Raw genomic sequence first — 22,313 nt, 5'->3', positions numbered from 1 at the left:
TTTTAACCTTCAGATAATTTATTTAATAGGACTCCTGTTAACAGGACCAAATTTGTGGCTTGGCCTTACTAAGTATTTGAGATTGATATATTCGATTCATATATTGGTATTTCCTCCTCTTTTTTCACTCAGTTAATTTACCCTGTATCTTAAGTCTCAATGAGAGACTCTTCAAATCCTTTTTTGAAACAAAGTAGGGTACAAAAAATTGACTAATACTATAGAGACCATGTTTTCTGTGACTCATAGTCTTCTAAAGGCAACTCTGGAATTACAGTAATGTCCTAGAGGGACTTTTTCCTTTGCCTACTTCAGTTTTAAGTTAAGAATTCTGAGATCTGGAGGGATTATAGGGTGTACACCTAATATATTAAGCACTAATTATATTTCCAAATCCAGGTCTTTTCCTAAAATATGATTATGTAAGGAATTCTAAAACATTGAAATGGTAAAGTATTTAAGACATACTAGAAGCCAAAAATCAAAACCCTATCCTTGAAAATCACAATAAAAGAATTTATTGTGATTTATGCTTGAGTGAGTATAATCAATTGTTTTGTTAATTCAAACAGGTATTTTATAGTTTTGCCACTCTTTTAGGGATTTAGTCTAGTATGTTTTGTGCATTATTACTATTGATTGCAAGAGTGGTTATTACCAATATCATTTCTAAACTATTCCAAAACCCATACTGGTTTAAAAAAAAATTCTTTAATTAATGCTGAGGCTATGCCATTTTCTCCTTCCCTCAAAAAAAAAAAAAAAAAAAAACAATGTGGATAAACAGAACTGGTCACTGAGCACTATTTTTTTCTTTATGAAACCTTCTTATATTCAAAACATACTTAAAGAATGTAATTTTAGCTACCAAACTACCTGTTTGGCATCAATGGTACTATAGGTAAACTTTGACCCAAAGTATTCCCACATATTATTGCATTAAGCATGTTACATAGGAATTGAGAAGTGATTTCAAAGACACTACACTGACTCCCCCCACTAAAATCTTATTTCCTTGTGCTAAATAAATAGAACATATACAGATCTATTTTAAAAATATTCATCGTATTAGGCAAATTCAAATCTGCCAACCCAGTTTTAGTCCAGAACCAAACCAGTGACAGTCAGGAACTACACAGCCACCAGGCGAACTGATTTCCTTTCTTGTTGGTTCTCTGTGGGATAGATGAGTGAAATAAGGTGTCAAAGTCCCAGTGGAACATTTGTAAAAAAATACCTAATTTTCTTCTCACCCAGGTTAGCCAGTAGATAGTCATGTTGTCCCAGTTGGCTCACTAAGATTCCTGTGTGCCTCTGTCTTCCCAGAGAAAACAAAACAAAACCAAAAAACCCCCTTTACATCAGTCCTTATTTCAGATGTAAGATGCCAGTTAACTATTTTCCCACAAATACCTTAAGCTCATTTTTACTGGAAAAAAAAATTTCCCCCCAAAACTTTTAGTAATGAATGAGTACACAACAACATTTGGATAGTAATCCCATGGTGCAAGGATTTCCTGCAAAGTACCTTTAATATGTTTGCATCAACAGCAAGCATTAGGATGTTTTAATTTTGGCACCGTAAGTTATATGTGTAGCATTACACATTAGATAGATACCAAGTCACCACCCCAACCAGTATTTATCCATATGAATAGGAAAACTGAACAAAAACATAGTTCTGATAAAGGCTGCATTCATAAACCCAATACAGTTTAAGGTAATTTTTTTTTTCTTTTTACAATCAAGGGCTGCCATTTAGGATTGTTTTTTTAATGATAAATAAAAAATAGGAATTATTTAGAAGATAAAATACTTCACTGTTCTTTACTGTTATTAATATAATATTGAGTGTTTTGCTATATAAAATATACTCCCAAGAAGTCAAAGTATTTAAAAACAGTGTATCAAATAAAAATCACAGCCATGTTACTGTTCAGCAACTCCATTCCAATAAACATTGGTATTGCATTCTCAAAAAAAAAAAAAAAATTGTAGCTGAGGCAAGAGCTCTCTGAAGCTTGCATTCTGGGCATGTAAAACACCTCACTGCATACTTTTAAGACTGTCACTCTGCTTCAGTAATTTGAACCTGCCACATTTTACTTCAACAAGTAAAGCAGTCTGCTGAGAATACAAAAATTTATAAAAAGGCCATCATAAAAGATTAAACCTCGGTAGGCATGTAAGCTTTCTTTTAATAAAAACAAAAATAGTCATTGTCATCTAGTTAAATAAGTCTCTTTGTTATAGAGTGTTCCAGTTATTGAAAAAGGGCCCTTAAAAAACCCAACTGCCTATATCTTAAAACCCTACCTCTCTCTTGCCCCATAATACACATTTGAGGGAAGAGTCATTTAATGTGCAAATTGGCAAACAAATGTGGAGGAGAGGGGACTTCTTGAAATGATGTGCCCAATCAATTCTTGGTTTATTCTTTAACAATATCAACTTCCAAAAAACTAAAATAACCAAAGTAGCCCTAAAAATACACAAAACAGACCTTCATCTTTGCATTCCTTTCCCAATAAACACAAAAAGTATATACAGCATGTTTAATAATATGCAATATGCAAAAGCTTTGTGTTGCCGTTAGCAACATCTATACCCACCCACCCTCCTTATTCACAAGTGTACCTCTACCTAACACAATTACATCACTAAGCCTGTTAGTTTGAAAGGGTCTTCAATTTGTTAAAACTGGAAAATCTTGGTATAGGGGCTCCACTCATTTGACTCAAGGTTATAGACTTCCACCGTATTCAGAAAATCATTGCCATCAAATCCTCCCACTGCATAAATGGTGTTCCCTACAGTTGCAATCCCAGCATTGCTCCTTGGTGAAGTCATGTTTCCCATCATCTTCCATTCATTTCTAGTTGGATCATACATCTCCACACAACTGATGGCATGAGAACCATCAAAGCCACCACCTACAAACAGTTTTCCTAAAAGAGAAACGAGACAAGGTTAATCTAGAGAGGCTAAGAAAGAAACCCTTAAATTGATCTTTTGCTAAAACAGTGGTTCTTGGTAGAAAAGCCTGTTCATTCTGTCAGAAAGTATTTACTGAATGCCTACTAATGTGGTAAGCACTCCCTAGAAGCTGGGGATACAAACGGAATAGAATTGAAAAGAACCCCTTTGTGTGTGTTACGTCAGGCAATTTAAAGGAAGGGAGGCACCATCTAACTACAGTGCAATTCTCACAACAATTCTATGTGGTTGTTTCTATTACTGCCATTTCACAGATGAAGAAATAATGAACAAAGAAGTTGGACAGCTTGCCTAGAGATGCAACTAGTAAGTGGCCAACCAGAGTAGTTCTGTGCACTGGAAGTTCTGTTATTAGTCCAGTGCATAAGAATTAAGATTCAAAGAAAGTTATAGGAAAGCAGGTTTCAGATAACTGAACATGTTCTAGAGCTCTCCAACTATATAAAATGATTTTGGCATTTCCAATTTCTTCTTGGAAACAGACTGAACTATGACTATTTTCAAATATACATGCAGGGCAGTTAATAGTTAAATTATTTTCAGACAAATAAAATGTTAGCATTAAATATTCTCTGGAGCTTAAGGAAAAACCTTATTAGTGATTCTCGAATTCATTATTTTCTCATCTGACTGTCACTTAGCCTACCTGCATCCATGCACTTACCCATAAAAGAACCGACAAGGCTCATAGTAGGCCAGGGGTTGCAGGCCAGTAGGCTACTTACTGGCAGGCCTACACACTTAGGCTCTTGCCAGTTGAGCCACAAGCTTTGTTCTAAAAACAATTCTAACTGAATTCATTATTGTAATTATGTAATTAAACATTATGTAAATCCATAAAATGGATGTGAAAAGAAAGCTGTGTCTATATGATGATTTGCAAACACTTGTTAAAAATAATCTAAAAATATTAGGCATGGAGTAGACAATTAGAAAAGACTAGATTTAGATGATTTGCATCTCTTTTGTTTTACAAATCAAATTTTTAAAAATTCTTGCTCTAAAGAAACAAACTCAAATTCCAAGATGATGCATTATGAGTATGATTTATGGAAGAAGATGAATTAATATATTTATGTTATGTATTCAGTACTGAGTGATTAGAAAAGACATTTCTAAAAGACAAACCACCAATCCCCACTGCGTCAGAAAAGGCTGGTTCTGAATTCTTAATTATACAAGTGGATAGTTATCACTGACATTCTCTTGGAATTTTAGAACAAACTCTTGCTACTACCTACTCCTCAACTCTCCCAAATCCCAACACTCACCGCCGAGAACAGCCACTCCAGCTCCTCGCCTAGCCACATTCATGGATGCAATTAAAGTCCAGGTGTTATTTTCAGGATTATAACGTTCTACTGTGTTCAGACAATTCCAAGACTCTGCGCCTCCGATTATGTACAAATAACCACCAAGCTCACAGACTGCAGACTGGTGTCTACCTATAAAATCAAGTCAAACCAAAATTATTATTCTATCTCCCAAAACTGTAAGTGTGCACTACACATACCGTTGATTCAGAGGTCTTAAAAAAAAAAAAACTTAAAAAAAAAAATCAACTTACGAATGTTAAGAGGAGCACAGCTTGTCCATGACTTTGTTATAGGATCAAATACATCACAATTTTTCAGTCCTTTTTGGCCATATGGATCTGAGCCACCAACGATGTATAATTTCCCATTCAGAGCACACACTCCTATGTGAGTATAAAATAAGGTTATAAATTGATAACTTAATTATCATACTTAAATACTGATGATCTCAGCAGAAAAGTATTACCTGCATTACAACGGTTAGTTCTCAATTCTGGAATAGGAGTCCAGTCATCTATGTTTGGATCATACATCTCTCCACATCTCAGGTCATCTGAGTGGCCATTTGATCCACCTACCACATAGAGCTGGCCCTATGCCAAAAGCGAGATTAATATTTCCGCCATTCTCAAGTTCTTAGAAAAAGCTAAATGTGGGCTGCTTCTTCCTGCAATATAGTGCACTTACCATGAGTACGGCCATTTGAAATCGGGCTCTTGGTGTCCTCATGGGAGCAAGAAAGGACCAATGATCTGTATGTGGATCATAGCATTCAACTGTTCGAAGACACTCCTCTCTGTTATAGCCACCTGGTACAAGAACCACAAAGAGTTATGTTTAAAATATTAAACTGGACCAGGGTTTCTGGTCTAGAATGGTTTAAGTAATCTGTACAAATGAGAAAAAGAATCTTTGTCCACAAACTTAATAAGACCACATTAGTTGACGTTTTAACTAAGTGCTTGTAATAGCTGAATGACAAAATTATGAGTGTAAGTAAATTGCTTAGTCTTGACTTGAAAATTAGGAGAGAACAATTACCCACTTCACAGTTTTTTAAGAATTAGAGACAGACATTAACTTGAAGGCTCGGCAACACTATAGTATTGACTTTTTATTTCTGTCTTCTTAGAATGTGGTAAAGTAGAATGCCACAGAAGAAGGCATATTAAACAAACCCTGTCTTCCAAAGTTTGCATGTCACAAGCAAGCATAAACGTCCACTTATAGAGGCTTAGCCAGTTGAAGGTTTCTGATAAGTCACTCATCCTTCTATTCTTACCTGCAGCTATGAGTTTGCCATTCATCTCTGCTGTCCCCAGACCAGATCGTGCATACTGCATAGGAGACATGGGCTTTTCTATTAACTCATCTGGTTGCATCTCAAAGCTTAAACTTTTAATGAGTTTTGGAGTACTTGTTGGTGAGCTCTGTGGGCTGTTTCGCCCATGAAGGAAAATGACACAGAAAATACCATCCAGCACAGCCAGGCACAAGTAAGTGTTATCTGTAAGCACAAGAGTTCCATGTTTAAAGATGCAGTTTTTATTACTTTTGGTTGCCGTGTGATCCTGAATTGGACTACAGATTCCAGACAGGGGATGACCTGCTACTCTTTTCCAAATTTAGTTGCTTCTGAGTTTATTCCTCAATCACTTTAGAAGTATTATATGGTTCCACTTAAAACTCCTTCTTAAAAAAGAAATAAATTGAAGGCAATCTGACAAGTGTAATACACTTACTTGAAGTCTTTTCCGAAGCAACAATTTTCCACTCGTGCTTAGGGCTTTGTATTGTAGCATTTGGAGAAGAGAGACATCCAATGGAACTGCTACTTATCTGCTTATGGCCATTCTCACGTGGTGGCTTTTTCTGCAAAATCAAAAGGCAGCTACAGAAACCTAGCCAAAGACCATACCTGGTGTACCTTTGCTCCTGAGCTATTCCACAACACTGAGAAAACCCTTAGTACCCTCCACTTGTGCATGACATTTATAGCACACCTAGATTTAACACAAAACACCACTTTCTGACTTGACACACATCACTGGCATTCTTCCATCTCCACTTAATAAGGAAACAACTACACCTACCCTGGTCAAGAAAAAGTTCAACAATTAAAAAAACATGTTGTGGGTCAAGTATTAGAATAGTCAAGAAAGGAAAAAACGGAACCTCCTCCTTCATAATCCACATAGTCTTTATATTAAGTATAGAATCTTCCAAAATGTTATAAATCTAAAACAGCATGAATTAACTGAGAGAATACATTTAACCCACTACCTCCATGAAACTGTGAAACTTAACTAAATCGTATGTACTGGTATCCTTCATATTAGCAGATATATATCCATCCAATCTCTCTGAAAGTTATTTTACAGGAAAAAAAGTGGCAATTACAAGAAATATTTACAAGTATATTTCTCTAGGATTCCCTTAAAGGTATTATAGAGTGGTTTTCTAGACAAGTAAAACTACATCAAAACACAGAAGTAAAAATGGTAATCAGAAGTTAATGAAGAAATAATACTAAAAGAACCAAACATTTTTAAACGAATACACGAGAACATAAAAGAGGGAGAAATGGGCAAAGCTACAAATTTTCAAATGACTGTAAGAAGGTTACATTGTGCCCTCGTGTATGAGTTCCCTTTGATGGTTTTCTTCCAATTACTTTAGCTCTTGACACTTCCAAAGGATATGATCACATGGCATTAGAAGAGTCAAGATTACCCTGGTAGGAACTGCCTGCTGAATGAATAGGTACCACCTTCAGTACCTGGCCAAGTTTGCTCATCCACTTATTTCGATCCCCAGGGCCACAGCCTCATGGGTAGACAGAATCTCTAATGGAAATTTCTGTTTCGAGTGGAAGAAAAAGGCCATGAAACAATAGAGAAAAAGATTTTGGTAGCTACTTGAAGCTGTGAAAAAACTATCAAGTTTGGTGTAAGCAATTCAGCAAATGTGGTTATAGCTTAAGTAGGCTATTTTGAGAAAAGGCGGAGAATGTACCATGCTAATGGTTATAATTACATTCCATTTAGACATTTATTATGTACCTAGGTGTTATATTAGGCACTTTATTCACACTGTCTCTTTTAATCCAGTAAAGGCAATATCTCTCTCCATTTTATAGGTAAAAATACTGAAAATGAGAGAGAAAATATGCATTGCCTAAGGCAATGCAAGAAAAATAAGGATTAGGAATTCTGAGTATAAAGCCACTCTTTTATACTATGACAGTCTGTGTGTCCTGTGCTACTAGGAATTACAAAGTACATAAAACCCTATCCCAATCTGTGGGAAGAAGGGATCCAAAGTAACACAAGTTGATGATGCTTGTTTAAGAGCTTTTACCGTAGTAAGAAAACTGTTCTAATGTATGGCTTTAATTGAGAGAAAATCAAATGTGAAAAAAAAGCACAGTAACAATGAAGACTACTTAGTGTTATGTAACTAACCAGCCTTATATAGAAATGCTGGTTAACTCTTTTATGTTCCTTCCAGAACATTTTCAAGCCTAATTCTTTACTCTCCTTTATTTTCAAACTTTACCCTATCAACTCCTCCCACTCAGCCCACCCACTGGCCCACACTTTCTTTGCCGCTGACCTCCCCAAGGGGTGGTCCCTGGTAGCTCTTTCTTTTTCAGCCACCATCACTTCTCAAGCTAAGCGTTTCTTAACCTTAATACTCTCTGGAAATTATACCCACTAAAGGTTAGAAAGTGGCTTCCTAAAACCAGTGTAGAAGAGATATCCCTAATCTTCTTTTACATGACCTCCCAGAGGATGATCTGACACAGTTAACAACCTAGTCCTCCTTCAAACTTTCTTCTCCTATGTTAGCTAGCTTGTACAGCACAATTCGATTCCAATGGCGGCTTCTCAACTTTTTCTCTTCCTGAAGCTTAGTGTGTTTCCTCATCCTTTTTACTTCATCATCTCTATTCATGGCACTTCCCTGGAATAAGTCACACAGGTCAGAGTCCTACTCACCCTCAAATTCTTCGTTTCCTTAATTTTCCTAATCTAAACAATCACTAAAGACCTTTGCAACTATAAATGTCTAGAGTCCACCCTTTCCCCTTCTCGTCCTTAGATCAAGCCCTCATCTTTTCACCTGAACTACTGCTTGTAATAGTCTACAAATTGGTCTCACAAGCTTTAATCTACCCTCTGTACCTGGTCATAAAAATAGAAGGGTTCGATGCATTTAGTAAAGTAAAACAAACAAACAAAAAAACCCCTCAAATCAGCTGGAATCCCACGACCCAGAGACTGCCACCTGATAGTTAACTATCTGTCTAAAATATGATAATGAACATATAGATCTCTGCTGTATGGAAATACCATAATTTAACCAATCCCCCTACTGTTGGACTCTTGTCCAGTTTTTCACTATTATTAAAGTTGTGAAATATATCTGTTCAGATCACTCTACTCCTTTGTCTAAAATTCTTTGAAAGTCCCACACTACTTGTAGAATAAAGTATGATCCCCGATCAGATGTTATTTACCTACTCTCCCAGTCATGTGACCTGCAATTCCAACAGTATCATCCTTTCACAGGTATCCTTTGCTATCTGACACACCTCTATCTGCTATGCAAACTCTTCCACATCCTCAGATGGCTCAAATGTTGCCTCCTTTGTGAAATTTCCCTAGTTTTTCTCCTTTTGGTTCCACCCTCCCCTTAATGTCTTCCGTAGGTAATTCGTATAAGTCTGTTCTGTTTTACCTACTCCTGTAAGGTCCCGGAAGCAGAAACTGTCTCTTACACATTTTGGGGCCCTCTTACCTAACATCACGGCCTGCCACTTATCAGGCACTCAACCACTGCTTATTGAAAGAGTACTTTAAAAAACCATTAACTTACAGTTTAGAGATGTTTAGAGATAAGAGGGAAAATATCCTCAGTGTTCAAAATGCACAAACATGAACAAAATTCTCAACTAACTCAGCCCCAAAAGCTTTTTGTGAAAATAAAAATATTCAGCCACTACTGACACAGAACACCTGATAGTATCACCATACACGTTATTTCTGAGTCTATCATTTACCTTCTAATTATTAAAGGAAAACACCCATTAACTTGGGTCGATTCAGCCTACTTTATAGTTATCCCTCACAAATACAATGTTGAGCTAAAGGCCAAACAAAAAGAATACATATTGTATAACCATTTACATAAATTTCAAACACAGGCAAACTAATCTAATGCTTCAGAAGTTGGGATATAATGGCTTCCTTTGGGGTAGTGTAGGGCAGTGACTGGGAAGGCGGCAAGAGGAAGGCTTCCAGAATGCTAGAAGTCTCTTCTTGACCCAGGTAGTGTTTAAACCAGTGGGCTCACTATGTGACATTTATTCTTTGTATTCTTTTCTCTATGTTATTTATCCATAAACTAAAAAAGTTTATACCTGAGATTTTTTTTAAAAAAATTGGGTCTAACAGTTATTCCCATTACAAACAACTATTTTTTATAATCTGACCAAAATAACAAATAATTTCTATTTTGCTTCATCTTATTGGCCCTTTTTCTTACTACTTGTAAATCCTATTTGAGAATAAAATCTTAAGTGGGATTTCCTACTTTGTTCTGTTAATTTCTTTTTATGTGGCAAAAATGGTAGTAATGGTATGAAAGGTATGCTTGTTTTCTCCCACAAGTGTTTCTGTCCAGTTATACCAGTGAAGCTCTTCCACTTTCCTTTATTAAAGGAAAATCTCAGTATGCTATAAAATGCTCTAATCAAATTTCAACCTGAGGTTACCTCAGATGTGCAATGTGTACCTGCACAAACTGAATGTGGTCATCATCACTGCCAAACACCTCAGCCTGTCCATCTAGTAGGTTCCCATCAAGCAGCTTGTGATCAGCTGAGTAGTACAAGGTTTGAACCTGCAAAACAGCAACAGAACACCCATGTGGCTACTGTCTCCATGGCTACTCCACTAGTATGCAGATCACACAAACGCCTCAAGGTAACCTCCAGTGTGCTTCTTGAGCTTCTTGACATCTTACTCTGGCAGGATCCCAAAGTAAAGAAAATACATGTCATGGTGGTAAAAATGTAAAAAACAAAAATAAGATACAGAATCTTCTAATACTGGCTGAAGAGTCCTTGGCTTGGGTGGCTTGAAAGAAATCTTCGTTTTTTCATAGCTTCTATGATACAGCATTAAGAAAAAAAGGCACTAGTACAATATATAGGCTCTTAAAGAATACAGATATTTATAATAAAATACTGAATATGGTTTACACCTTTGAAGAGTAAGTGGTCTAATGTGCATAAACATATTTCTGTCCTGCGCAATGTCAAGAAAAACAGATAAAAAACAAGTGCAAAAATTCAAACACGCTTCAGAGACACCTCCCTTAACAGATGCAAACATATGGCTAATGCATCTGATTTTCAAGTGGGAAAACATATAGAATTTAAAAATCACCTGTTAGCCTTTTTAGAGCATAATGATAACTGTGTTTTTAAAGGCCTAACAGGTTTGGTAAGCCTTTAGTGAATCCGAAAGGCTTAAGTGGAGGGATAAACTCAAGGTCACTCCACTGTTCCATCTGCATGCTTAATTCCCACCATTTCTCCATCAATTTTTTCTTGCGTATTTTTCAAAAAGTAGCCCAAGTGAGTGACTATATGTATGAACAACACCATTGAAAAACACAAAGCTTTAAAGACAAGAATCCTGTAAAGGAGTAAACACCATTAAATCATCATCGTTCTCTGCCCACAGCGGATTTTTCTTAGGAGAACTGGGGCAGGACTGCTGCTTCTTTACGTGTCAATACACTTGAGGATTCTTCTTGTTTCTTCAGTCTTGGGTATCCTAGTTTTGTTAATAAACCTATGGGGAGATAAATCAATGGGGAGGAACAACCATTAGAAGCTTTTACCTACTTGTCAATTTAAAGCAAAAACCTGTGAAGAAAAATTAAGAATCTACAGAAAATTTCAGTACCACCTCCCATTTCTAAAGCAAATTACATGCTACTTTAAAGAAAGTTAACAGCACATAATAAGCAAAGAAATAAAAAAAAGAAAAGCAGAAGACCAAACTGAACAGTTCATTCAGCTCACCTGGACACCCCCCCTGTTTCTCAGCTTAGGGGTACCTATAGCAAAATTTAAATTCTTTAGGGTCATGGTTATAAAATAAAAGTGAAAGGGAATCCTTCATGTTATAGCAAAATAATTTTTAATAATTGTTGAATCCCATTTACTTTAAAACTAACCTCTTCCATCAGCTCTTCCAGACTGTCTCCATTCTCCCAGATGCTACGCTGCACCCAGTTGATTACCTTTGTGTACAATTTGCCATTGCTGGGCAAGCAAACATTATCTTCAAGCATTACCTCCAACTAGAGTTGGGAAAGAACAAAGACACATGGATCAGTGTTGAGCCTCTAATTCTCAATTTCATAATAAAGAGGTCATAGATGCCCAACTGCACTCCATACGTTTACTCTAATTTTTAAGGAAACCAGTAGCCAAAAAAAAAGAGAGAAGAAAAAGAAAAGAAAGTAAACAAACTGGTAGGCAGAAAACCATTACACTGCTAAAAATAACCATATGGTTTCAATGTATTGTCTTTTTCATAACCATTACTCACTTGCTTGAAACATGGAGAAAGATTACATTCCTGGAACTAAGTAGTACCTCTTTATTTAACCTTTACATCTTTCATCTTTATAGATTTTACCTTTAGCCGTGGAAGTTTAAGAAACTCTTCCTCTTCTGAAATTTGTAACAAATGCTCCTGAATATAAGCATCAACCTTATTCAACAAACGGGAGTCTCCCATACAACTTGCAAAATTTCGGTAAGAGATGCAGCTGGTAACATCCATTCTAGATAGTAAATAGTCACCACAAACCTTGGAAAAGAAATACACGAGTGCCAACATTTACATACATTTTATTTAACAAATATTTAATACTCAGTGTGTAAGTACTATGTGAATATATAAAGATTAACCAAAAATCACTGCCTTAGAACAAGTTTAACAGTAGGAAGAATACATGTATACAAATGATAAACATCAAAGAATGCCATTCAAATATATAGGATGCTTAAGGAAAAATGAAACAAACTGAAATGCTATGAAAATGCACATGAAATGTTCGGACAAGTATTTCCAACTAGAATGATAGATCAGGCTTCATAAAGGCAGTAATCTGAATGGGGCTCTACAGGGGAGATGACATTGAATGCACATAGAAACTAGGGAAGATGCTGCAACAATTTAGTTTGGCCAGAACAAAAGATAAGACAATCAGGAAATAGTTTTGGAAGAACAGCAACTATATTAGGGAGAGCCTAGATTTCTAACCTGAGGGACGTGTGCTATGACCACAAAAGGATTTTTAAGCAGAGTGAGGGGGTTAGCAAACTTCTTCTCAAAGGGCCAGACAGAAAGTTTTTAGGCTTGTGGGCCATACTTTCTCACCACTTCTCAACTCTGTCACAGCAGGTGGAAAGCAGCCATAGACCGTATGTAAATGAAAGCTATGTTACCATAAGATGTTATAAAAGCAGGCAGCTGGCCTCAGGCCTGCAGTTTTCTGACTCCCACATTAGAGGATTAAATGCCTTTTTTCCTGTAAATTATTAAGCACTTCTCAGTGGCATTAAATTCTAGAAAGAATACTTCTAAAGAACAACCGAGAAGTGTAGAAGAACGGAGAATTAAGGATATGAGTTATATGATTAACTGAGAAAATCAAGACTTACCCTGTCAGAGAAGACTATTGAAAGTGCAAGATTGTAGCTTGAATTATCTGAGAGGAAGTGTGACCCTGCTGTGTTACATTGGCTAAACAGTTAAAATTACATAAATATTCGGTTCTCTAGGGGAAAAAAAGGGACATTTTCAAGTTCTTGAGTCCAACAGATGTCTTATAACAAATTGTACACACTAATCATATAAAATAAGACCCCCTAGTAACAGTACTCCTTGTATATTACTTCTGTTACTCTACCTGCTTCACTCGGTCCATCTTCAGCTTCTTTGCTGCAGAATAAACGTCTTTGACTAATTCCTTATCGGCTTTCAACCTATTAGAAAAAAGGTTCTTTATCATTTATCATACCAAGGCCTTGAAACACAGATACTTAATTTAAATAAACTTAGAGGGACTTGGAATTTCATTCCCTAGTTATATGATGTACTTTCGAGAACTTACTGAGCAGTGTAGGCATAATTCAACAAGACTTCAACAGCTTCCGGATTGAGATCATCAAACTTAACGTGAGAAACTCGGTGAGGATCACTATCATTATTAAAGATTTCAAATAAATAGGGACTGCAGCAAGCCAGGACTGCTCTGTGTGCTAACATCTCATGGCCACAGACCTGCAAAGTGAGGAAATAACATTAGAAGCATTGTGGACTATGTATTTCTCTAACTAATTACTACATCGTATCCTTCATCTTACATTTCTGGGTAAATCATTCTTTTTTAAACTTATTTCATTAAATGCCTCCTATGAAAAACAAAACAAGCCAATCCAAGAACATATGGTTTTTTAGTAATGAAAGATCAATTCTGTAAGTTTCCAATTACGTTTTAAATACCTGAAGTCGAACATCACAGAACTGGCCACTTTTCCTCAGGGCATTTAATTTGGCAACAGAAGACTCAATGAAATTTTCGTCTTCAAACATTAAATATCCATTGGGAATCATTTTTCCTTATAATTTGGCTAAAGGGCAGAAAGAAAGCCAAGTTACTTTTACTTATGAATGGTGATTTTTATAACATTTTAAAGAGTAATGCAGTATCTTTAATTTTCAAATTTCATCCTATCAACAACACACAAAAATTTTATCATACAAAAACATTGCTAAAACACCACTGGCACTGAACGTCTAAGCCTTTGTACCCCTATACTTTGGTCCTAAGTCTTTTCAAGGATTCATACAGTAGTGTTATGGTGTCCCAGCAATTTTGGCCAGGTTTCTATTCCTATTAGTACACTCATTGTGAAGGGGAAAAAAATGTAAACCCAGCCCTGCCCAAACCCATATAACAAGCAACTGAAAAGCCTGGAAGGATGTGAAGTGGTCATCATCATCACATATAGATTCCTTGGTTGGGGCTGCAGTCATTCCTTTACTCACTGATATATACGACTAACTTACATTCTGTTCCCTTTGCTCTACTCAATATTCTGTGATAACCTATGTGAGAAAAGAAGCTAAAAAAGAATCAATATATGTGTAACTGTATATGTATATGTATAACTGAATCACTTTGCTGTAAACCTGAAACTAACACAACATTGTAAATCAACTATACGCCAATAAAATAAAAATATTTAAAAAATTCTGTTCCCTTTGCAGGTTTCATATATTTTAAATCACTTATCTCAAAAACATACAAGATAGAAATGTATGTTCTTTAAAAAATTTTCCATTTCACCGTTTCCTGTGAACAAGTGACTAATGGCTACACAAAATGCATCATTAAAAAGTGGTAATAGAAGATTTCAGTTTGAAGTAACTGATTTATTTAAATTCAAAATAGTTTATAGAAAGGAAAATATAGCAAAATTTTTTTTCTACGAATATTACTGACTTCGCCTTTTAAAAAAATTATGAAAGGCTGTTAGTGTACTTGGCACAGTCTTCAGAAAACAAAAAATGTGTGCACTGGGCACTGACTATCCACTTACCTACTATACTGGTGAGAAATGTATTTCCAGGGTGTTTTAAATAATCCAAGGACAAAGGAAACTCAGCACTTTGTTGAGGTATGAAGACAGGTGGCTGAAGTGAAGGCAGAGGTGTCTGAAGCTCTAAAGGTGATTCCAAAACTTATCAGGCTTGAAAATGATGTAATCAAGTCCTTTAAAGCTATAGACACGAACTTCTTCTGTGATAATCATGCATCATAATCTGTAATAATGACAATTGTTGGATATTCAGAATGATCAAAGACTGCCATTGATCTAGGTAGATCAGATCATGCCAAGTCCTGATCTTGGAGACATTTTGAGGTAACTGGCACAATACAGAAAATAACACGAATGCAACTATACATAAGCATTTTCATTTAACCTGCAACCACTCAGGTGATTAAAAAAAATAAAATCCCTCCCCAGAAGGAGCTAGTAACTTTTACATTTAAGTGAGATACACAAGCACAAAATTAGAGGAAAATATAAATATTGGTTAATCCTAATATTCTTTACTATTAGATTCCAACTAATATACAAACATGTGTTCTGTCTGTGTTACCAGCCAGCAAGCAACCATCATTATTCCCCGACATGTATACAATGTTACAGTCAAACCAGATACACTGTTTCCCAAAATGTGCTCTGCACTTACCCACCTCTGTAACTTCAAGTTTCCTTCTCTCGGAATACCCTTAACCCAGCCTCTGCCCGCTGAAATCTTACCTCCAGAGCCCCTGCCAAATCCCTTCAGCTGAGTAGTTCCTCCCCATCCTCCACATACTGAACCCTCTCTGAAAGTGTGTGTGTGTGTGACCTTCCAGCTGGTCTGTTCTGGCTTATCTTCCTTGATTCAAGGCCTCTTGAAGGCAGAGCCTCTGTTTTCTTTATCTTTGTATCCTTCCCACCTCCCCCCACCAAAACAACTAGCCTAGAAACCTGAATATAAAGATGAGTAATTTGTTGAAATGAACTAAATAAACAAAAAGGAAAATATTAAGGTCTATGCTTTGTATGATCATTTTTCTCATATACAGTAATAAACTACCAACGGAATAATTCTGGTTCAAATCAAATCTTCAGGGAAATCACATTCAGTCCTCCCCCCATTTTCACATGTCATTAACTAAAAGTGTCAAAGTCAGATGGTACTTATTTTTTAATCATCTGAACTGCTATTACACTACTAATTCAGCAAGCCAGAACTAAATAAGAAATTATTTGAAAGATGTGCATACTTTTTAAAATGGACATCTTCAAATTACCTGTATTTTCCTTATATATCAATCAAGCCCACAATTCTAAATCTAACAATTACATTAATGTGAATGGTCCCTTACCCCGGAACCCACTTGAAGGCTAGTCCAGTTCCATTTCAACAAGCTATTGTATTAAGTGCAACACATGCACAATCTCTATCCCGTATGCCTTCACTGGTTTCTCCATAGCTTAGGTTTTATTTCAAGGAAACCTGAGTATTCTGACTCAGGTTGGGACTGTTGTCAATGCTTACTCCTTCAATGAAACTATTTCATACCTTTATGTAATATTGATTTCCTCTGCTCTACACTTGCATCCAGATTAGTTAATTCAGCTTTTCTTAAGAAACCAGTTCTAACAAAACAAATGTTTTCCAAGTAACGCACAATTCTATGTACAGAGAGAACACACTATCCAAAAGAAACCTTCAAACATTTTCAGCCAAGACCTAGCTCAAGTTGGGAAAATCTATACACGGGTGAAAGGGGGGGACCCCTCCATGCAAGTTATGTTGGATATGATTAAAATGTATGCCCTCTGAAAAACCAAAAACAAAGGGAGATTTATAAGTATTTTAAACTTTGACCAGTTTTATTCAGTATTTATTTGTAAACTAGCTTAGATCTTACCAAGAATAAAAATGGCATCTATAAATATATAGACATACCTCGTTTTACTGCACTTCACTTTTTGTGCTTCACAAATACTACCTCTTTTTTTTTTTTTTTTTTGCAAATTGAAGGTCTGTGGCAACCCTGAGTTGCCAGCTGATGGTCAGCATTTTTTAGCAATAAAGTATTTTTAAATTAAGGTATGTATGTTATTTTTAAAGACATAATGCTTTGGACACTTAATAGGCTCCAGTAGAGTGTAAACATAACTTTTATGTGCACTGAGAAACCAAAAAACTGGCGTGACTCGCTTTACCTCAGTGGCCCAGAACCAAACTCACAGTATCTCTGTGGGTGTATTTGATAAATTGAAAGTTCTACCTTAAATTTATTTTGGAAAACAACAAGAACAACAAAAACCTGGATGGTTAAAATTACTTCAGTCCTTTGGGAGAAAATACCGGAGAACTTTTGGAGCAACTCTTGCCATACAAATTTGTACAATACTATTAGTTTTGCAATAGAGTGAGTACTACTACATTAGTACTCGATTTTCTCGTACAGCAAGGTCTTAACATGAACCTCATCTCTTTAACATCTGCTGATCCGTATAACCCTACTTGATTTTAAAAGCTAGCTCAAGTCCACTCGACATTTAAGTTAATGCAACAAACTTTATTTAATTACCGTCCTCATATACTATATGCCCCTACTCTCACCCACCCCCAAGTTGGAGGAGGTCACCTCAACTTCTGCCTGCAAAACCATGTCTTTCAAAGTTCACATTCACTTTCACTAAAGTTAGTGTGGACAAATTGAGTTTTAAGCCATTCCAAAGAGTCATAGATCTCAGTTTGGTCTATGAAACTCAAGCTCAATGACTGATGGAATAAAAATGTGGGGAGAATTTTTTATCTTTGAAAAGCCAAACCGAAAGCCCCAACATCCCAGGCTTACATAAAATTACAAAATTTAGAATTTTGATATTTAAAAAACACATTCGACAAATCCACTTTTAAAATTAAAACTGAGATCAAATGCAACATATTCTGGTAAACAGTCTTCAGTTTCTTAATATGGCCAGTGCAAGAAAAGGGATACAGACGACTTATAAATGAGTAATTGAATTGCTTTAGTAAAACCCAGAAGTTCACATGTTACCACAGCCCCCCAAAAGATCAGCTGAACCCAAATACAATTCAGTAAGCCTTATCAAGGAGCTGTAAAAAAATGTAGGCACAATATGACCTGCCCCCAAATTCTTCTTGGGCCTTCAGTAAGAGCAAGATAAAATGTTATCCAACTTTCAAAGAATCCTTAAAACCTCAAGGCAAATTACAAGTATTATTTAAGTTTCAAGGCAATCTTTTGAGGGTAGCCAACTCACAAAATAGTAACTAACTCCATTTTTAAAGGACAGACTTTATAATACAAAGTAAGTCAATGAATCTTTTAAAAACCAGAAGTTATACATTCCCAATGTCTGAAACGATCCATCTATATCAAAACTCACCAAACTCACTCACTCACTCCATGCTTTTAACCTCATTGTTCTGTAATTCTTATATCCCACAAACATTTATGGCTCCAAACATATGGCAGGCACAGTTTGGAATGGGATGCTCATAACACAATGGAGTTAACTCCATTCCCCAGCCTTGAACACTCCACAGCAATCAGAAAGACAAACCAAGCAGTGAAAACAGTTCAAACAAAAGGGGAAAAAGGTATGAAAGCAGACATATTCCAGAAACTGCAGCAATCTCTGTTTAAATAGACTGTAGTTTGCAGAATGCATATGGTAAACAGTAGGAGAGGAAGTAAAAGAGATCAACATTAAGGTTTAAACAGAGCAGAAGTTTTAGCACAGAGGCATAGGACACTAGCAGAAATATAGGGGATGGTCTGGAGGAATGGGTAAAACATGGATGCAGGGAAATTATTTATAACCCTTGCTTATCCTAACTAAGGTAATAAGGATATTTTAGAGTGGATATGCGGCATCAATATCAAAATTAGAATTCCAAAAAGCATAATAGAGACATTTTTAGTTTGCTGCATGCTTAAAGTTGGGAAGGAAAAGAGGAGTTTGCTTTGGGACATTATAAGGCTGAGGTACCTGTTGGGCATCCAGGTTGATACCAAAAGTGTAAGGATAGTGAGCGATGTATCGGTTTATAAATCATTTACAAGGCGGTAATTGAAGTTTACAAGTGGTTCTAACAAAAACTCAGAAATACTCCTTTATTCATTAATTCCTCCATTTACACTCTAGCACAAGGTAGGAGGCTCCCCAACCTTCTTGTAGATTTGACTATACAATCATACTGTTGAAAAGTCAATGAAATGATTTTTAGGGGTACTTCATCTTAATATCAATGATTAAGACAGTTCCCCAACAGGAAAACATTTTGCATTAAAAAAAAAACCACAACACTTATTTGTGAAACATATTCAATCGCCACCTAAAATATCCTTCAATCAAGGTTTTATTTATTGCAAATAAAACCAAAACCTGGAACACTTTGTTTTGGGGAGAAAAGTCAGAACAACAGAACTACAAATTAAGATAATTAAAAAATTAATATTAACTAATGATAGAGATTTCATCTATTAAGAAAACAGAGGAAAAACCATTCTGGGTCTCCTTTAGGTCAGTGATGCTAGTCCAGTTTTACCTCTCACTACCAAATTACAGACATTTGACAAGTAGCCTGCCAGCTGGTATTAAATTATAGTATTCTCAATCCAATTCTAAACAGTCAGTGTACACCTCATCTCCAGATATACAAAGAATAACTGCTCCTTCAGCATCTTTCAGACAGAAGTTTTGGCATGATTATGCCTAAAGCTACTCATCAGTATACTGTTATCCTTAAACAACCACCAGTGCTAGAATTAGTAAAAGAAAATATTGCCTCTGGTAGTCTAGTCCATGCTGTACTTGTTGAACTGTTTAGAGTAGTATTATGCTTACAGGGTTGTTATTTACTACTAGACAGAAGATCACCACACGCAAGTTCTCAAAGAACAGCTTGATGCCAGGGTGTTCTAATCCTCCATGACTGACAACAGACATTAAGGAAACAAAAATAAACCCTTTAGGCCTCTGATTTCTACTTATCTAGTTTTTGAAACGTCAGCGGCCTCAAACAATAGATCTGTCTACTTTGTATTGGGGAAAAAGTAAATCTATTTCTAAAGTATTTGTGGTTCAAGTTTCCCTACGGTCAATCCTCAATCTGATACTGCCTGCTACCTTCCTACCATCATGAGCTTACAATCAGAGTCCCTTTGCAAGATGCGCAGAAGGACGGAAAAAGAGCAAACCTCTCTGCCGATTTTCTTTGGCAAAAACAAAGTGGCGAGCGCCCCAGAGTGACTGGAGAGTCCTGCAGTCCCAGGCCTTCATCCCCGCGCGGCGGGGCGGGAGCCCACTCCAAAGGCTGGGAGGCAGAGCGCCCAGCGTCTGCACACCCCCGCCCAGGATTGGCCAGCCCCGCAGTCATTCAGCGCGACACGTCAGGGCAGCCGCTCCCTTCCTCCCTCCTCCCGCCCCCTTCTCCCCGCGCTTGGCAAGAAAAGCGGGCAACGTGGAGCGGGAACAAAGGACCCCGCGGCCCACGGCGATCAGGGGCGCGGTGCCACCCTACCCCAGGCCCGGGGTACCGATGGGGCCCTGGGCCAGCTCCCCGCCCCCACTCGCCGGGTCCTGGAAAGGCTCACGGAAGAGAGTCCAGACCCCGGGCCGACCCCAACACTAGGCATCGGTTCCTGACAGCAGGAACTGAGATTCCCGCGCCCTCCTTCCGGGAGGTCATCCCTGGCCCGCGCGCGGCGTCTTGACCCAGGCCCCCGAGGACCCCTCGTGCAAAAACTTCTCGTTCCTCACGCCCTGCTTCCTCGACTCCAGCGCTCTCCGAGGCGGCCCGCGCCCGCCCTTGGCCGCTAACGCGATCCGGCAACCACAGCAGCACCGGGAGCGCGAGGGCCGCTCGGCTGCAGCTCCTCGCCCCCAGAGAGCGGCGGCGGCAGCGGCCGCGGCTTGGGGAATCCTCCTCCCGGCACCCGGCACCGCTCCGCGCCATCCCCCAGTTCGCAGTCTGGCTGCGCCCTCTTCCTCCTCCACCGTCCATGGGACCGGCGCGTATTACCTGGTTCATCTCTAAAGAGATGGAAAAACTCATCTCTGGAGCTTCAAAGGGGAGCAGGAGGAAGCGGGCGGGAATCGGCCCAACGGAAAGCGCCTAGAGGCCACCGAGGAGGGAGCGGCCGAGCGGGGAGACGAGCGGACAGCCCGCGGAGGCTGCGAGGAAGGGGAGCGCACCGGAAATTCGCGGGGACTCGCTAGCTCGCTGGCACAGCGGCGCTGAAGCCGCAGGCGGCGAAACTGTGCCCAGCAGTTCCGAGCGACCGACCTCCACGCGCGTCCCGGAGACACTGCCCTCGCCGCCGCCGCCCGCTAGCGCCTCACCCCCTCGCACGTCACCACGTGCGCCGCTGCCGTAGCCGCCGCCAACACCTCCCCGACGCTTCCGGCTGGAAAGCGTCGGCAAATGACGAGCGAGCACAGCAATATAGCGCTCGCGGCCCCGCCCACCGCTGGCCCCGCCCCCACCCTTCCCCTCGCCCCCCCAACCCTTCTCCCCCGCCCTGTTTGGTTCCGTCCTGCGCATCTCAACTAGGTCAAAGCAAGGTGATCTTTGGAAGAGCGGGTGCTCGGGGCCCGCCACTTGTCGCGCCGTCGGCCCTCGCCCTTTCAGACAGTCCGGGAACTGGTTCCCTCCAGCCGCCCTCACCTGTTCTGCCATCCCCTGGAGGCACAATATAGCCAGAGAGATTAGGTGTGAGAGATTAGATTTTTCGGCGTCAAATGTACATCTAGGCAGCAGCCCTAGGACTGGAGCTGGCCGCAGTGGACCTAAGAGTCCGTAGCTGCCCGTCTGCCCTCACCTTTGTAGGAGGGTGATGCGAGGAGGAAGCGTGGTGATTGTGAGGAAGAGCAGAGGCACGCTGACGAAAAGGGGTGAGAGGATTCCGTAACTTCGAGAAAACAATTGGAGAGGTCAGAGAAGGCCTAATATTATATCAGTGTTGCTCTGAAAAACTGTTTACTTCTACTTTTCGTCCCCGGGATTTGTTTTGTCTGAGTGCAGCTCTCCTCTCGGCGACACTGAGTCAGCTCTTTGCTGGGCTTGCCCTCTTGGAAAAAGAAAATAACCTTGAGACCAGATAGCAACCTTAATTATCCCCATGCACTCACCCACCTTGCCCCCAGAAGACAAACCTGTTCAGGGGGAGCGTGGGGTATAGCAGGCTGACAGCAACTTCATGGGACTCTGAAGGGCACACTGGAAAGCTTCCTAGATTGAAGGTGAGGGGATTTTGTGAGGTAAAAGTGTTTAGAGTTGGGCAAAAGCTTCCAGGTTA

General features: G+C 38.7%; 1 protein-coding gene and 1 long non-coding RNA gene across 3 annotated transcripts in view; one reads left to right on the top strand and one right to left on the bottom strand.

Moving 5' to 3' along the window:
- Window positions 1–1,485: 1,485 nt before the first annotated feature.
- IVNS1ABP (influenza virus NS1A binding protein) lies at window positions 1,486–21,437 on the bottom strand. Its single transcript, XM_060091139.1, has 15 exons — window positions 21,038–21,437; window positions 15,010–15,232; window positions 13,910–14,037; window positions 13,518–13,687; window positions 13,314–13,389; window positions 12,035–12,208; window positions 11,568–11,693; window positions 10,113–10,220; window positions 6,056–6,185; window positions 5,596–5,820; window positions 5,001–5,122; window positions 4,780–4,906; window positions 4,565–4,696; window positions 4,269–4,442; window positions 1,486–2,948 (listed from the first exon to the last, which is right to left on the bottom strand). Exons 3-15 carry the CDS (start codon window positions 14,018–14,020, stop codon window positions 2,695–2,697), a joined length of 1,929 nt encoding a protein of 642 aa, XP_059947122.1. The 5' UTR covers window positions 14,021–14,037; window positions 15,010–15,232; window positions 21,038–21,437; the 3' UTR covers window positions 1,486–2,694.
- The window catches only part of LOC132484517 (uncharacterized), a 51,957-nt gene continuing 50,111 nt past the window's right edge, over window positions 20,468–22,313 (top strand). For both annotated transcript variants that reach the window (XR_009531212.1, XR_009531211.1), the window contains exon 1: window positions 20,468–22,257. This is a non-coding gene — a long non-coding RNA (uncharacterized LOC132484517). The remainder of the gene's footprint in view (window positions 22,258–22,313) is intronic.

Source organism: Mesoplodon densirostris, chromosome 2, assembly GCF_025265405.1.
Source record: "Mesoplodon densirostris isolate mMesDen1 chromosome 2, mMesDen1 primary haplotype, whole genome shotgun sequence".
Taxonomy (NCBI): domain Eukaryota; kingdom Metazoa; phylum Chordata; class Mammalia; order Artiodactyla; family Ziphiidae; genus Mesoplodon; species Mesoplodon densirostris.
Note: the sequence above shows the minus strand (reverse complement) of the source record. Positions and strands in the feature narration are given on the sequence as shown.

Coding starts and splice junctions, on each gene's coding strand:
- IVNS1ABP (XM_060091139.1), bottom strand. CDS start 14,020: ATGATTCCCAATGGATATTTAATGTTTGAAGACGAAAATTTCATTGAG. Junction 11,694..12,034: donor TTAAACTTCCACGGCTAAAG/GTAAAATCTATA, acceptor TCCCAACTCTAG/TTGGAGGTAATGCTTGAAGA. Junction 5,123..5,595: donor TGGCAAACTCATAGCTGCAG/GTAAGAATAGAA, acceptor TTCTTGTACCAG/GTGGCTATAACAGAGAGGAG.